This window comes from Vidua chalybeata, chromosome 1 (genome assembly GCF_026979565.1).
Source record: "Vidua chalybeata isolate OUT-0048 chromosome 1, bVidCha1 merged haplotype, whole genome shotgun sequence".
Classification (NCBI taxonomy): domain Eukaryota; kingdom Metazoa; phylum Chordata; class Aves; order Passeriformes; family Viduidae; genus Vidua; species Vidua chalybeata.
Window position 1 is genome coordinate 118,930,765 of NC_071530.1, and position 16,411 is coordinate 118,947,175.

The 16,411-nt window shown below is 36.5% G+C and overlaps 1 protein-coding gene across 1 annotated transcript in view; it reads right to left on the reverse strand.

Moving 5' to 3' along the window:
• ARFGEF1 (ADP ribosylation factor guanine nucleotide exchange factor 1) overlaps positions 1–16,411 on the reverse strand; it is an 84,973-nt gene that overhangs the window by 17,539 nt on the left and 51,023 nt on the right. The window contains exons 14-23 of the mRNA XM_053965802.1: positions 15,630–15,831; positions 14,595–14,706; positions 13,216–13,421; positions 13,032–13,116; positions 12,321–12,492; positions 10,986–11,137; positions 7,624–7,752; positions 4,387–4,545; positions 3,913–4,063; positions 391–481 (exon numbers count right to left, since the gene is read on the reverse strand). Of these exons, the coding sequence (XP_053821777.1) occupies positions 391–481; positions 3,913–4,063; positions 4,387–4,545; positions 7,624–7,752; positions 10,986–11,137; positions 12,321–12,492; positions 13,032–13,116; positions 13,216–13,421; positions 14,595–14,706; positions 15,630–15,831 (1,459 nt within the window). The remainder of the gene's footprint in view (positions 1–390; positions 482–3,912; positions 4,064–4,386; positions 4,546–7,623; positions 7,753–10,985; positions 11,138–12,320; positions 12,493–13,031; positions 13,117–13,215; positions 13,422–14,594; positions 14,707–15,629; positions 15,832–16,411) is intronic.

Sequence of the window (16,411 nt, forward strand, 5' to 3'; positions counted from 1 at the left end):
GTGATTACATTTAGGAGAAAAAGATTCTGACAATAATGCCCTCAGTACTAAGGCAAAATGAGATTTGAAATCTGTTACTATATACAGCAAATCAAGATTCAGCAGACACTACAACAGACTCCATTCTTTAAGTCTTCTGCAGTAATTTTTTTTATCAGTAAAGAAGTTTCTTGCCTAATCTTTGCCCTGCTCCTTCTTGCACAAACACCCATGATGCAAAAAAAAAAAATCCCCCTGCCCCCCCCCGCCAGCTGAAAAGCACTTCTCTATGGTAGTATTTATGTAGGCTTTTTCCAAATAAATTAATAAATTAGTAAGGTCCTTTTCTTAGCACAGGGTATTCAAATACTGCTTGAAAAACTTCAGGCAACAAGAAATTTAATACAGTACCTGTCTACAGCAACAACAACGCTTTGGGAGCTAGTTTCACCAATGGATTCCTGAATACTTGCTATCTGCTTCCAATCCACATTTCCACCAACTACAGTGAGAAAAAATTGAAAAATGTGTAAAAAAGACTACAGAATGGGTTGGGAAGAAAGAGGAATAAAAGTTGTGCCACTACAAGTATAATGAAATATATTTTTAATTCACAAAAAAGAGAAGCACATTATGAATTTCCCTTACATCAGCTGGCCATCTCAGTGAACAGTTGCATGTTGGTGTAAGTCCTAATTACCCTAATTACCTAATTATTATATCTCTATCTATGTATAAATTGTATTAGTCTCCAAAAATTGTCCACATTTAGAGCAACAGATAGAAGTGAAAAAATAAAACTCACAAGAATTCCCTTTTTTATCCTCCATTTTTCAATGAAACTTTGGTAATCTTGCCACTTAGAACACACAACATATGACTGAGAATTTTTCACACTTAATTAGCATCAAGTGAGTAAATCCATCCCAAAAGATTTTATTTCTTATCATTCAGAAAGAAGAGCTTCCACCAAAATTCCATCTTTAAGCTACATCTCAATTACAGCAAAATTATCACCCAAAAATAGTGAGAAATACCTATAAATAAAACCAGCAATTATTTATTTTGGAGGCTTGAAACTGTAACCCACATCTGGGAAAGCTCATATGAAGAAAGTGCTAACTTTGCAGTGAGAAAAACTCTGAAATTTTTAGCAATCTCCAAACTCCCCTTGAACCACCATTAAAAGAAGAGCAGGAATCTTGTAATCACTTTGGGTAATTCCACATACCCTGTATGCAGGGCTTTTTTTTTTTTTTTAAAAAGCAATACAGTAAAGAACAGAACACTGAAAGAAGGCAAGTAGTTCTGATCTCAGAGGTTTGCTGAGAGAAAAACTTCTCATGTTTCAGCCTGCCTCAGAGTCTTGATGTGTTCCATCCACACTTGGAAGTGGTTGGAGATGACTGACTGTCAAATCTATAAGCTTACCTACCTGAAGTACTTTTCTAGAGCATTTATTTTCTGTACATACATATGTAACCTCATACTAGTATCTCAGCAATGTATAATACCACTGGGTTTGATCAAGACCTCTCTTGTAAGCACACAAGCTACCAGTGTCAGTGAGCTTGAATCTTGGTACTGAGTCAGCAAAGTAACATCAAATGAGCAGCAGAGTGTGAAGAGAATTTGAAGGGCTATTTCCAAGGAGTCAGAACCTTAACCAACTTTACCAGCTTATGTGAGAATTCCTTGTTATCACAGGGTTTGTAATTCAGTGCTTGAAAACCTGAACAGACAGCAGACTTACACTCTAACAGTTGTGAAATCTTTAACAATGCAACACAAGAGTCAGCTAGGTAACTCTGCTTTGCAAAAAAAGAGATTTCTCAGATTCCCCCTGTCCAAAGAGGATTTCTGGTTACCCAGGAGGTACACTTTGGCTATGACCTACTCACAGCAGAAACTGACATAGAAGAAATGTGAATTTCACAATTACAACTCCAAGTAAGGCAATATTCCTACCAAAGGAGCAATAGATGATGCTTATTCATTCACTTTTACAACCCCCATGCTTGTGATGTTTTGAATTTCCAAGTACAGCAAAAAAAAAAAGGGTCACAAGAGGAAGGTAGCACAAGAGATAAAGACATTTGAATGCAGATGCCTGAACAGACACACCTGAATTCCTGCTGAGGCAGCAAATGAGCAAAGGAGCTTTTGGGTCTGGTTTTGTTATCTTTGTTTAAAAAAAAAACACATTATCTTCAGCAAGAAGACTGAGTGCTGCTGCTTATCCATATCTGATTTTGCAAGTAGGTCTGAAAGATGGAGTTTCTCCGTCACCAGACTGCAACTTGACTCACTCTAAACAACTATTTTCCTGTAAAATATGTGTCTGTGTATATGGACATACACACTATGTGTTCTTCACAGGAATTTAGGTTTATAGAAAGCTTGCAAGAAACCCATTGTTACAATGCATACTTTGGAGTAATCATAGAAAATTAAACTATCTGCAAAAAAAAGGATTTGTGCAAAGAAGTAAAATAACTAAAACAGTTGAGAAAACGTTCTAACAGCCCCTTAGTGCATAAAAACCAAGTTAAGCGGTTTCCTATAAGATTGAAGCAACATTATTAAAAAAAAAAAAAAGTCAAGTTTCCATATGTGCACTGTAATAAGCATTCCAAAAATTCAATTCAGAAAAAAAAAAACATTTTATGCATTTGGGCATAAACTGTTTTCCCTAGAAATGTAGCTGACAGCAGCAAAAGGTCTTTATGAACTGGACCTATACTAGTGAGTGGCAAGTATGATTTAGAGACACCTGAATACCACTTGCATTCTTGAGTTATGAGGACTTAAAACCTTTAAAGTCCTGCCACTGCAGCACAGAGAAATTGCCAGCATTTGGAAGCAGCCAAGTTTCACAAGTCATGAGGGAACACTGAACTGAAGGATGCATATTGGAAGGGCAGGAAGAAGCTCAGTGTATGAGACGTTGGCAGATTAATTGATTTCCAAGCCCACATTTTCCCTTCATCAATGCTTGGCAAGGTGAGGGGAGTACAGAGAGGCAGGCCAAAGGGGAGCAGAAGGGAAAGAAAAGGAATGACTACAGAAGAAGAAAACCGGTCTGAGAGTACACAAAGCTGGATGATTAGGACTAGTCTGGGGGCTAAGATCAGGGAAAACAGAAAATTATCGTTACTCAAAAAAAAGTTACATGAAAAACTGAGGGAAGAAAAAGCTTTTGTTTGGCTGTGGGTGAAGTTCAAAAGGCAGGAGCATCACACTATAACTGAAACTTTCTCACAGTCGAAGTGACAATATACACTTTGATGCTTCCAGAGTTTTGTAATACCCTACACCTATAGATCTTTAACTATGTTCCCACTTAAAACAAACAAACAAACAAAACTCCCAATATTCTAAAGATAAATTTAAGGTAAGTCTTATACTCTTCTAGGAAGATAAGAAACAAAATAAGAAACAGTGTACTTTGGCGCTCAAGCCTAAAAAAGGCACTTACTCAGTACCAAAGTAACCAGAAAATGAAAGAAATGGAATTTCAGAATTTAAGCTAAATTAATCTCTCACTTGGTTTGAATTCTGTGTATTTCTCACAAAGCTCCATAACAGATGCTTAACCTACACATACTGACTTGCTTGCTTGGTAAAATACTTGGCACACTAATGTTGCAATATTATTAAACCTGGTCATACCATCTGCAATCCATTTTTAGTTGGAAAGTGATATTTTAATAGAAGTGAATAATATATATAATCTTACATTTTCCACCCTAGCAATAATAACAGAGCAAACGAAATATTCCAGAAATTGGAGTAAGTCTATTCAAAGCGTAAGTTTTACAAGGACTACTTCATGGTCTTTTGTCAGAAATGAACATAAAAACACAGAACAAATTTAAACAGTTCTCTCAACAAAACCAGTTAAATGAAATACTTCATATCTGCATCACTTACCCAGTCCCAGCCCCACAAATTCATCAGGTGCCTGATCTTTTGTTCCAGTAAAAGAACCTTCCCTGCCACGCACTGTCCCTGAGATGTAGCGAGGTTTTACTCCAGTTCCTATTAACTGTGCCAGTTCAAGCTGACTGATGCATTTCAGAATCTATTCCAGAGAATAAAAAAGTTGTTTACCAACAAAAAGCAGTTTGAAATAATAAAAAGCAAGCAAAGATCTTTAGAAGAAAAAATTCCATTACTTGAGGTCAAAAAATTTGGTTTTTTTTTGCCTAAAATGAATATACATTTAAAAGGTACTGGATTAGTCTCTCTCCGTTTTATTTCTCACATGTTTTGCTGCTTTAATAAATATAATACATGCAGCACTTACCTAAACCCCATTGTGTTTATGCACAAACAAGCATACTACTGTGTTGAAAAATCAGTGAACATGCTTTCTCTTACACTTTACGTACAAATGACTTGTACCTCATGCCAGGAATTTCCTAAATAGTTTCCATCTGTATGAGCCACTGTGATGAGAGTTTTAATGGTGTCAATGTTCTTCTGCTTCATTTCAGTAATACCAGAACTCACTGTAAGCAATGTAAATCTTGCTAATGCTTGAACATAGGCATCTCTTTCAAGCTACAAATGGGAGGGAAAGAAACAGAAGTCTCATAAATATTTTTGCCATTTCTTGTTCTTACCACAATCTGTATGATTTCATCAACTATACCATTTACCTTTCTCTTCCTAGAATTCAATTTCCAAAGCATAGTGAAAATATCTCAAGTTCTTCACCAGTAAGAAGTTATCTGTGGGATGAAATCAGGTTCCTTCTATTCAGGAACATGAAGTGTAATCTCTGACAGCATAGAACACATAAGATGTGTTTATGTTTCTGGTTTGGTCTTTTTTTGGGAAAACAGGATGCTATTTCAGAAGAAATGTTGCTACTTAGCTAAGTTTTCCATAGTCTTGTACTATCCTCAGACCTACTCTGAAAATGCTGCGTTGCAGACTCAATGAAACATTGGCATCTTTTTGTCAACAAAATTTTTAAAATGAATCTAAAAGGCAAGTTATGCCAATCCTATGGAATTGCTCAAAACGTATTTGACTTTCTGCACCATCTGGAGCACCCCAGAAGCTTCTGAAGCAACTGTCATGGGTAAACAGCAAGTGACCATAATCTAGACAGATTTCACAAAAGAAAATTCTACCCAGTTACCCAATTTTTATGTGTATGGTATCTGTAAGCAACAAAGAGAACTCCTCAGATCTCACATGAGCCAATTACAATGGCAAAAAGGGGATTACAGTCAAGCCCACAAGTGCATTTTATTCTCCTGTTATGTATAAACTGAAGGCTGTAAAGTGAAATGGTTGTACACCAGATAAACAAATGACAATTATGAAATATATTTAACTGTTTGGATATTTAGGGCTATTTTTAAGTAAAAAATCATTGAGAACAGAAAACAACCAAATATAAAAAAAAACAAACCCAGGAAGAAGGGGATTCTCCAGAGAAAACACTAACACTGTAACAGTGGGCTATGGTAGAAGGGACAGACTGCCACTGAGCCACTGACTGCCACATTCAAACCCAACCATTATTGCAGGGTGCACTGGCAAAGACATAGAAAATGATGTAGAAGCACAGAAAAATGACGTCTCAAAGAAAGAGTGCTAAGCAATGAAGCTTTAGAGTCTACAAACTGCGTATCTTCCGTAAAAACAAAACGTTTTCAGTCCTACTCATTCCTGCAGGTATTCCCCCCTCCCCACTTTTTCTAAGCCAGCACAGCAGAAGACAAACAACTGAACAATGTGACCATCACCCAGAAATTTAAACCTGACAATATAAGCAGATTAAGTACATCCTTTCAATGTGTATCTTTTCTCAGATGCTTAAAGACAAAAGTCAGACTGTGTGACAAGTCTAAGATTAAAAGTATAAATAATTAAAACCAGGATCTGTAATTAAGCTTTTAGAGGTGAACATGCATAACTTAAACTATACTGTGTACTCTGGAAATTTTCTTAAAATTAAAGGAATCCAGGTCCCTCCATTTTCTCTCAAGGTGTATAAATGAATGTTAACTCTTAATAAACACCAATCTTAATTTCTGTACATTTACACAATGAAAATTGTAAAGTTGCCATCACTGATTAAGCACATGAGGAAAAACTTATTCCAACAGGAAAGATCCTTAAATCAGCTCAAGTACACATGTGCCAGTCTCCTTCAAACCATCAGAGCTATCTGGTTTCAGCAGTCAGACAATATCCCAACTAACCAAGACCTTGTGAATTGGAATCATCCTGTAATACTGAAACCACCAACAAACCAGTACTGTTTATATCAACAAAACAGAATTTCCACAGAAAACCAAGAAGTAGTAATGCTTATATTGAAAATGCAAAAGCAATGCTTCCCATTTTCTGACATTTAAAAACTTGTTTTTGGAACACTTCCAGTTCAATAATGTCCCAAGCCAATGGAAGGGTACAACCAAATCATAGGGATCTTAGAGCAAACATGTCCTTGCCCTCCCCAGCAAGGCTGACCACTGCAGGACTGGGAGCTAAACTCTGCAGCTGCTGAAACTGGTATTGGTACCAGTTCCACTTCTGCAGCTTAGAAACAAAAGTATCTGGAGTGTGTTTCACTGAACATCTGCAGGCTCCAGGGAAGGCTTTGTTTATCAAATTTTTAAGTCTGTTCAGCTCAGGGACAGGTGGTTGTGCAGAAATTAGATGGAAAAACAGAGGAAAGAAACCTCACGTGATCTCAAATAGGCTTTTTTAAGCAGCTGTATCACAGATCCTGATGTGCTTTTCCACATTAGTGGTATCTAACTTGCCAAATACAAATACAAAGGGAGAAAGAAGGAAAGCAATTCCCATTGTATCATAGTACCACATCTTCTATTTAGTCTTATACAGATGGTTTTTGGGTTGATGTGTGTTCTCTTGGCAAGCATTTTCAACAGACACATGAAATAACACAATACCAAACATATGGATTTTGTCTGCCCCTCTCTTCAGCTATCTCTGTAACAGACTTATGGCCGACCAGTACTCCATTTATTAACTAATAATCTACAATAACATAATTGTACCTTCCCTACCAATGGTTTCTAAATAGAAAAACAAAAGCCAAAAAAAGCCCAAGTTTAATCACTATTGCCCTCAGGAGCCAGAGAGTCTGGCATTCTTGGCATTACACTTCATGCAAGATCCATTCATTTGTTACATCAGGAATGCCATTTCTAGTGCCATAACTGTTAAAAGGGTATCCATCTATAGACATCTTGGATTAGTATAATCTCTCTGAAGTTGAGAACAGTATTTCAAATACAGTTCACAAAGAAACTATTTTACAGGACAGAGACACTCATTTTATAATAAAACACAACACATCTAAGCACCTTTGTAACAATGCTAGAAATAAAATACTTTGACATAAAAGTAGTAAATTTCTAGGGAAACTAACATTCAGTGCAGAGGCATGGAAGCACTCACCACAAAACACCAGAAAAAATAAAGGCCACTTCATGTACACTTCCAGTCAAATATCAGATGAAATAGTAATGTCAGAAGCAGGCAGCCTCCAGCTATTGCAGTGCACAGCTTCAGCAGCAAGGACACTTAGAATCCCACTAACATCTTGCTAGTACATAAATCAAAGTATTGTCTCAATCTTAAATTTTTTACCTGAATGTTGAAAATGCAAGCAATCCGGATTGCACATCGGATACCCTCCAAACAAAGAGAGGCAACTTCGGTGTCATCACAGTCCTGTAGACCAACACTGAATGCAGCCAGGAAAGGTGTCCATGCCAACTGCAATGTATGCAAAGCAAGTGTTTTATCAGCAATTGTTGGTACTTGAAGGGAATGTTACAGTTTCACCATCTTGCTGAAGTGTAAATTCCATTCTTAACTTACATAATCAACCTTGAAGCTGTCTTTTGACAAAAAGGAAACAGAATACACAGACATGAAACTCATTATAGTAGAAAGTGTGGTTAGAAGAGACATGAGACATAGAATGAGGCAGAAGTAATGCAGAGTGGAGCTCCCCTCAAAAGTATTTGTCCTCTCCCTCAGCAACAAACAGCCATCTTCAGATAATTGTGAAAACCAAGTCCTGAAGTCAGTTAGATGTCTGTTAGAGTTTTAGCATTCTCAGGACGACTTTTACCTTTGCACATTGAAAAATAGAGAAAACAGTTACTGTAATAACCAACACACCATATAACAGATTTATGATGAAAAGTACATACTTAAGTAAGACTAGCTTATCTTGGTAACACCAGAAAAAACAACAAAAAAAGGAGGGTAGTGAAAAGAAGGCAAACTTTATTAATCACACTAAAATTATGGTACGCTAACAACAACAACAAAACCAACAAAATACAGGACACGACTCTTGCCTTATCTCTCTACTACTCGTTTTGTTGCCCTTTCCCCTCCACCTTTTTGTACCTAAGCCACTACTACTATTTCCCATTCTTCTTGCCTTAGGTGGCACTGAATACTGCAAAAGAGACCATATAGTCCTTTCCTTGTGGTCAAGGCTCCCTCTCCCAAAGGCAGAAAAAACAGTGAGAAGATGCAGAGGATCCTGCTGCAACTACACAGAGTTACAGAGAGGGAACACCAGGGAACCCAGAATGATTTTAGAAATAGTTTTACCTGAAGTTACCCCAGATGAAATACAGAATCAATGGGCACAGCAAGGAGCAACAGATTTCACACTTAATTTCATAATAAAATGATGCACCACAGAGCTTTGGTTTCATTTAAGCCAGCAGCTCCAAAAGCACTACCTTCAAAAAGCATTTAATGCTTGCACATACCAAGCTGTAACTGTGGGACAGTATTAAAGGCATTCGATGAATTCACAGATTCAGGATTTAAGGTCCTGTTGTATCACCTTTAAAGGTCCCTTGCAACCCAAACTATTCTATAATTTTTTGTGCAGAAATGTATGTTTTTTTCCCAATGCTTTCCTAATTTTCCCGGCTATTTTAACCAAAACTAATCTTAAAAAATCACAAAACTGTAATATTTCTTTTAAATTATCTAATGGTCTGTATACTGTATACTAGATGTATGCTGTTATTTGTAGGCTGTTTTGTTAATGCAGGTGAAAATCAAGCCTCAAAACCAGACAATCAGTTCTGGGCTGCTTAGATGGGTGTATGAAGTGAATTTTTGCTGTTTTAAATATTCAGCCAATGTAGCTGTAAACAGTTACAATGATCAATTTTATGTGGACATCAATGGGTGAGATATCCAGAAACGTGTAAATTTTTACTGAAAATTTAAGTTTAAATAAAAAAATGTGAAATTAGGTATTCACATTCCACAGTTCTCACTTGTTTTTGAGAAGAGGGCCCTCTGGTCAATACATTACACTACAGTCCTCAGTACTTTAATTAGTTCATGAACATCCTCAAGTAACTTCAAGTAACAACTTCTTATTTTTTGCACCTTCACGAAACATGTTGAGGGTATTAATTTAACCAGGGTGCTTCATATTTTGCTCCTTTGAAAATGAACTTTGAAAATACACTTTTCAGAAAGTAAAGAGTAGGAAGTATTAGGGCTGGTATCTTGAAGAAAATCACACTATGAATTTTACAGATTCCTGCATGTGAATTATTTAATTTCAGCCTTCAGGAAATCAGCAGAGAGAAAGTATAGTACATCTCTGCTATGTGACACCTTGAACCGCCTAAAAGTAAATCTTTAACAAGGTCTGTGCTTAGTGTTCCTCTGTACAAATCAAATACTATGCTAATTTTTTTAAATAAGGTGACAAAGAACTCGCTATTTTGCCTCACAGACAGCAATCCTAGACAGAGATCCTCAGTGTACCCAGGTGGCCAAGAAGGCCAATGGCATCCTGGCTTGTGCCACCAAGTGTGGCCACCAGGACCAGGGCAGTGCTCTGTACTCAGCACTGGTGAGGCCACACTTTGAATCCTGTGTTCAGTTTTGGGCCCTCACTGCAAGAAAGACATGGAGGTGGCTGCAGTGAGTCCAGAGAAGGGCAATGGAGCTGGTAAAAGAGGTGGGAGTTGGTCTCTTCTCCCAAGTAACAAGGGAAAGGATAAGAGCAAGTGGCCTCAAGTTGCACCAGGAGAGGTTTCGATTGAATATTAGGAAAAATTCCTTCACAGGTGCAGTTGACAAAAGTTGGAACAAGCTGCCCAAGGAAACAGTGCAGGCATCAACCCTGGAAGCATTTAACAGACATGTAAATGCAGCACTTCAAGTCATGGTTTAGTGGTGGACTTGGCAGCACTGGGTTAACAGCAGGATTCAAAGTTTTTAAGAGTCCATTTCAAACCAAATGTTTCTGTGATTCTTGGGCCTGGAGCTCCACCTAACCTCACAGCATATCCCTCCAGGGAACCATTTGTTTATTCAGTGGCAGTGGTCTGAGACTATACTTCCCTGGAGCAGCTCACAAAGGGGTCATGTAAGCACCATGACTTGAACAAGGGCACAAACAAGAGTAAGGTAAAGCTGTAACAGTTTATCTCAATGGCAGATGACTGCTGTGAGTGAGGTATTCCAGAGACCACATCCAAGAGCACACTGAGGCATCCTACACTACTGAACACACTCTATCTATGAATCTGAATCACTGCTATAGAAAAGGCATTGGCGATGCAGACAGCTTTGCACTTACACAATAGCAGAGAGGTGCTTAGAATAATAGTTTAATACAGCTCCAGCTTCCTCCCCTAAACTGGACCAGACTCCTAGCTTTCTAAATTATTAATTTGCAACAGACAACATTAGATAAAAGTTTTTCCTGATAATTGCTCCATTGCTTTAAGATGCTTCTTCTATCAGCACAGAAACTTAAATTCCAGGGTAAATGAAACTAGATTAGAAGGCTCAAAATCCTCTTTCCTGTAGCAAGTTAAATAACTCACAAAATGAACAAAGCACAGCATATGCAGATATTTTCAGATATTTTCAATAAATCCTGTCAGTCAGCATTTTATATTAAGAAACTGTGATATTCTATGTGATTATCTAAACATGTATCTCACCTTAAACATGGGTCTCACATGCTCCAGGTGTGTAGCACTGGTAAAAGGGGCCTGAACGTGGCTCACTGCCTCCATAAGAGCTTTAGCTGTTTTAGCCATTTGTTCCATTTCCAAGTTATATAGGAGTCTTCTCTGCTTCTCACTAGCAACACCTGCAAACACATTTTTTCTCTCATTTGTGCATCTTTAGCAATGGTATCTTTAGGAATATAATAATTTTACATTTTTCATTAGGTACAATATTCAGAAGCATTCTTGTATTATCCTTACTTTCTGAAATTATCACACCAGCCTTCTCATATTTCTTTTACAATATAGATAAAATTTAACTTAAGGCAAACTTGTATTTTAAATGCAAACTATTTTTAAAACTTTATAGAATTTTAAGATTTGAACAACAGAGATTTCGTCTCCATCACCTCAACTGACAGCATAAATATCACACCCACTAAGGCAAATTTAAATGAAGAGATATTTCATGGAATCCACCCGCAGAGAAAATAACAGTAAAAATAACTAGACACCCTTTTTCAGTGTGAGAACTACATTAAACTTTTTCATTTCCATAACAGAACCTCCATCTCATGAAGATAGTGAAATCCAAGTAGCATGTAATAATCATCTTTTTAAAAATGACAATAAAACATTGTGTTAAGTGAATGAATATTGAAAACAAGAGTATTTCTTTTTTTCAGATGCAAATTTCCTGCAAGCAATCTGTTCATAAGGCTAACCTAGGACTTAAATTATACAAATATGTCGGGAAAAAGTTAAATCTCTCTTAATGTTCTCTGTAGAAAAACTAGAATCAGTAACATCTCAATCTTCACACTGTGCAAAACACAAAATTTCTTTCTGTTATCTGAGAGAGAAAAAGATAATAAAGTGCACAAATTAGGGCCCTAAGAATCAAATATTGCAAAATATTTGAAGACAAATTGGTTATTGTAGGAAATCACAACAGTTACTTAAGAAAAAGAAGACACACAAAGTGTGTTCTGCTCTGTACCTATTGGCAACCATGTGACTTCATAGAGCCCTCCAATTTCCCTGTGCTGATGCTCAACAGCAAAATCTGCCTCCTTCATGGTCAATGCACTGATTGCTAGGAATTCAGATGCAAAGGGAAGTGAAAATAAGCAGCTGTATTTAATGCAGATATGAGGTTAGCATCATGCATTTATGTTAAAAAGAAAAGGATATGAAATTAGAAGCTAGGACTCACTGTGAGTTAAGTGAGTGGTGCTTGCTTCATTCAACTCTTGTTTTAAAAAGGAGAACTTCATGAAACTGAAGATCCAACCCTTGAAGAAAGCTAGCAATACTACTACTTACTTTGTTTAGTGGATTTTGTGGGTATTGTTAATTCTTTTGTTTCTTTCATTGAAATCTTCTTTCCAGCTATTTCATTATAGATAGCAGACAAATATTCTTCAGGGAGATCTTTACTGTCATTGATACCTCTATTCATTTTAATATACTGTTCTTTTGTCATTTTATTCTTAACCTGAAATGCAGAAAGTAGGTGTAAATATCAACAAATGAGGCAAGCTTATCAGTTACAATGTTCCCTATAAAACTGCCCAGCCCATGAGAAGTTACCATCAAGGATAAACCTGCAGATTCAGAAGACATTTTAAGATATTCAACACATCCAAGACTACACTGTTAAATCTACAATATACCACAAAGCCATGAGTTCATTCCAACAGTCAAACATTTGGTAGGATCCACAGATCAAATGTACATCAAATTAGACATACATTAAAAAAAAAAAAAAAAAAAAAAGCTTTTTCTTGTCATTCAGACCAAACTGTCTATCATGCAGAAATCTACTTTACAGAAAGGCCTAACCAAAAAAACTTCAAAACCTCAGCACCCATGAAACATAATCCTGTTACTTAAAAGATGCACGAATGTGCATTACCTTACTTCTTACACACATGCTGGTACTAAATTTGACATCAAGCTTTTACAACTACATTGTCACAAATCCTGAAAGTTACATGCCTATGAATTACACAGATATTTATTCCAGCAACATACCTGTGGACTGTGAAGATCTGTTGTCAACATGATAATTGAGTAAGCTAAAACATAAGCAGTATCTGCACTAGCAAAAAGAGTTTGCCTGAATGCGAAAAGGAGAGAAAGAATAGCAAATTTAATTATTAGGATTTCTTACTAATTACTCAGCTTTCCAAAGTTCTGAAGAAGAAGTATATCTTACCCTTGGTTACATTCTAAATATCTAGCAGCAAATTTCTCCATTAAGCGATCAATTTTTTGAGCTTCTCCTGGTAGACGAAATCCTTCTAGAAACATGCGCAGAGCTGAAACGAAATCCTTTCCCGAAAAGTCGTGTTGGTCTACATATGCATACATGACTTCTTTGTTAAATTTATCATTGTCTCCCAGGAACTCCCCAACCTGAGTCTAAAATAAGAATAGAAAAGACAAACTAGTGTATTTGTATTTGAAAAATAAGTAACAACAACAGTCAAATGTCGTACATTAAGAGGCGTGTATTGCAGTTAATTGAGATCCATTTCTGCTTCTCCTCTATTGTCTGAAGCAAAGTATTTTGGCCATATATTCCATCATAATGCTCTTACATGCTCACACGTATCTGCCTATATTCTTCCTTCTCTGCTCTTACTCACATGCCATTTTTTTGTTAGATGAATTCCACACGTGTACAAGACAAAGTCAGTATTACTAATGATTGTTCTCTGCTATAATGATGTTTGTAGTTAAGAAACTTATTACAGGAATGAAAAGCTTACTAAACTCAACCTTTTCCCCTGGAGTACTGATCTCAAACAGATGCAAGGGATTCTCAAATAAAAATAGCTGGTACTCAAAATACATCTGAGTTGATCACTGTCAACAAAATACAGTACAAAGAAAAAGAGCATGCATTCAGATAAAGATGCCTGGATATGTAAACTGAGGTTAAAAAAATGTTTTAATGTCTGATTCTAAGCATTAATACTGAAATTTGTGTCTTCAGCCACAGTTGCAAACATGGGCACCAATGGGTGTGGCCTTTATGCATAACACACCTGTTTCAGAAAGTTAGATTTCTCATGACAATGTTAACATCAGATATTCCCACCCAGATATTGCAGGACCCTTCCACGTCCAGCAATAGCTGCTAGCTATAAATAAAATCAAAGAGCTAATCTCAATTAACTAACTTTCCTCTGGGAGCAGAAAAAAATGCTTTTAATGTTGTTGCACTATATTATTATTTTCACTATCTCTGAAGGACAGATACTTTTGCAGTTCCTTACTAAAGTGTTTAGGATTTACAAAGTTGCTTCAAGGTATACTAGTAACTAAGTACAAGTTTTGAGTCAGATCAAGTAGGTCAGTCTCTTGCTTTACACCTTGCTGAACCAAAGGATGCATAGAGCACAGGATAGAGCTCTACTGCACCCTCCAACTCAAATTCCTTGAACTTAAAAATTTTAGAAGAGAGCAAAGTTTCCTTTTCTTCATTCCACAATAATGTGTTACACACTCTGAACACTATCAACTGATTTGCAATTAGTATAAACACATCAGTATAAGCACAAACAACAATCAGGAAAACAATTTCCTTACTGAATCTAATCTTTCCTCTTGATGCAAGAATTGAGCAATATCTTCAGGGGTAGTGCCAAGCATTCCTTGTTCTTGCAGGTACTGAATCCCCCTCTTTGGTTTTTTGTTGAATCTGTACAATGAAGAGTAAGATGAAATGAAAGTTAATCCCTTTACCCATGCAGAAAGCTGTACCAGCCTAAGTAAAGAAATCCAGACATTTCGGATAAGATGCTGAAAAATCTACATATTAAATATTTCTCCTCTATGAAACTGCACATTAGATAGGAATGAGCCACTTCCATTTACTCTGGCACTCATGAAGAAAAAAATATTCCACAAAGACAGCAAAATCTTGAAAAGAACAATTATACTGTTGATTTTTATCTTAATCTGTATGAAACAATCAACAAATCCATTAGTTGCCTGTAAAAATGATAACATACAAAACATAGACCAGGAAACGAAAAGAAACAGAAGACCTAAAGGACTAAGGCATATTCGTGCAGGGTCCCAGAACTATATGACAGGAAACTTTCATTTTTGCATAAAACTGACCTCGTTGAAGAGATTAAGGTGACAAAGATAAAAATCACATGGAAGATTCATGTCAGACTGCACTGAGAAATTATACTATCCTCCAGTTCTAATTATGACAAGTTAATTAATCATAAGGACTAATCAGCATAAGCATACAGGCATTTTCAACAGTAACATATACATTAAAACAGGTCACATTCAAATGATCACGAGTCCAATGTTCTTTTTATCCAAATATAAAAACCTTATTTTTAGACAAGCAGGTCTGGAGAAAAAAGAACAAACATTCAGAGTACTCATCTTCTAGCTGTGAGGAATTAGGTTAACACAAAACACTGTTGACAGGCTCCAAAGGGGACACCATTCAGCACTCTTTCACCAGAGGAAGTGCTGTTACATCCAGAGTTTTTTTCCTAACACAAGGTGAGTATCTATGAGGAGAAGGAAGAAAAACCCAGGAATCTTCATAGCTCCAAAAGAATCCACCCTCCCATGGGGTGATAAAAGGGCACTCACAAGTCAATTCCTTGTTCTATTATTTCCTTTTGCTGCTTTAGGACTTCAAACTGCTCTGGGTTGTCAGTGCCAGACATCTGTGTGCTGTAACTGCCAATTCCTGATGAAGCAGTAGAATCCAAAGAATTTAAGCTTCCATATCTGTTAATTGTCTCAGGGTGTTTGGTTTCACTGCTGTCCTGTTCTGTGGGTTTTTCTTGGCCTATAAATTGGAAAGGATAACATATATCCAAAATACATACAGTGAAAAGAAACAAAAATCACATGTCAAATCCTCAATGCAGGCTTCTAAAACTCAGGGTTATCTTCAATTATGTATTTATTTTATATATATCTATATATGCTGCTTTTATTTTGGTTGGGAAAGTAAATAATTATTCAAAAGTCACTACAAGATATCAAGGAGAATTCTTTCAGTTCATCACATACTGAAATTTAAGTCTTAAATTAAACTATAATTTCCAGCACTTGGGAAAAAAAACCCAACACCTGGGAAAACCACTTATAGCTTTAATATTTTATTTTCAAATCCAGTGTCACTTTTAACCTGGAACAACTATTCTAAGTTTTTGAAACACAGTGTCTAAAAGAATTTAGGCATGCCAAGGAGTTGGTGCTTTTAGTTCACAAAGACAGCCATGATAACTACTCCTAGAAAGTTTACTGCTTCACCTACCAATTTTAAGTGCTTAATCTGAAAATTCTGGCATAACCTTAGGTTGGATGAAAGCAACATTAAAACAAGTAATTATTTAGTTACTTCATGGCTTACAACATTCAAA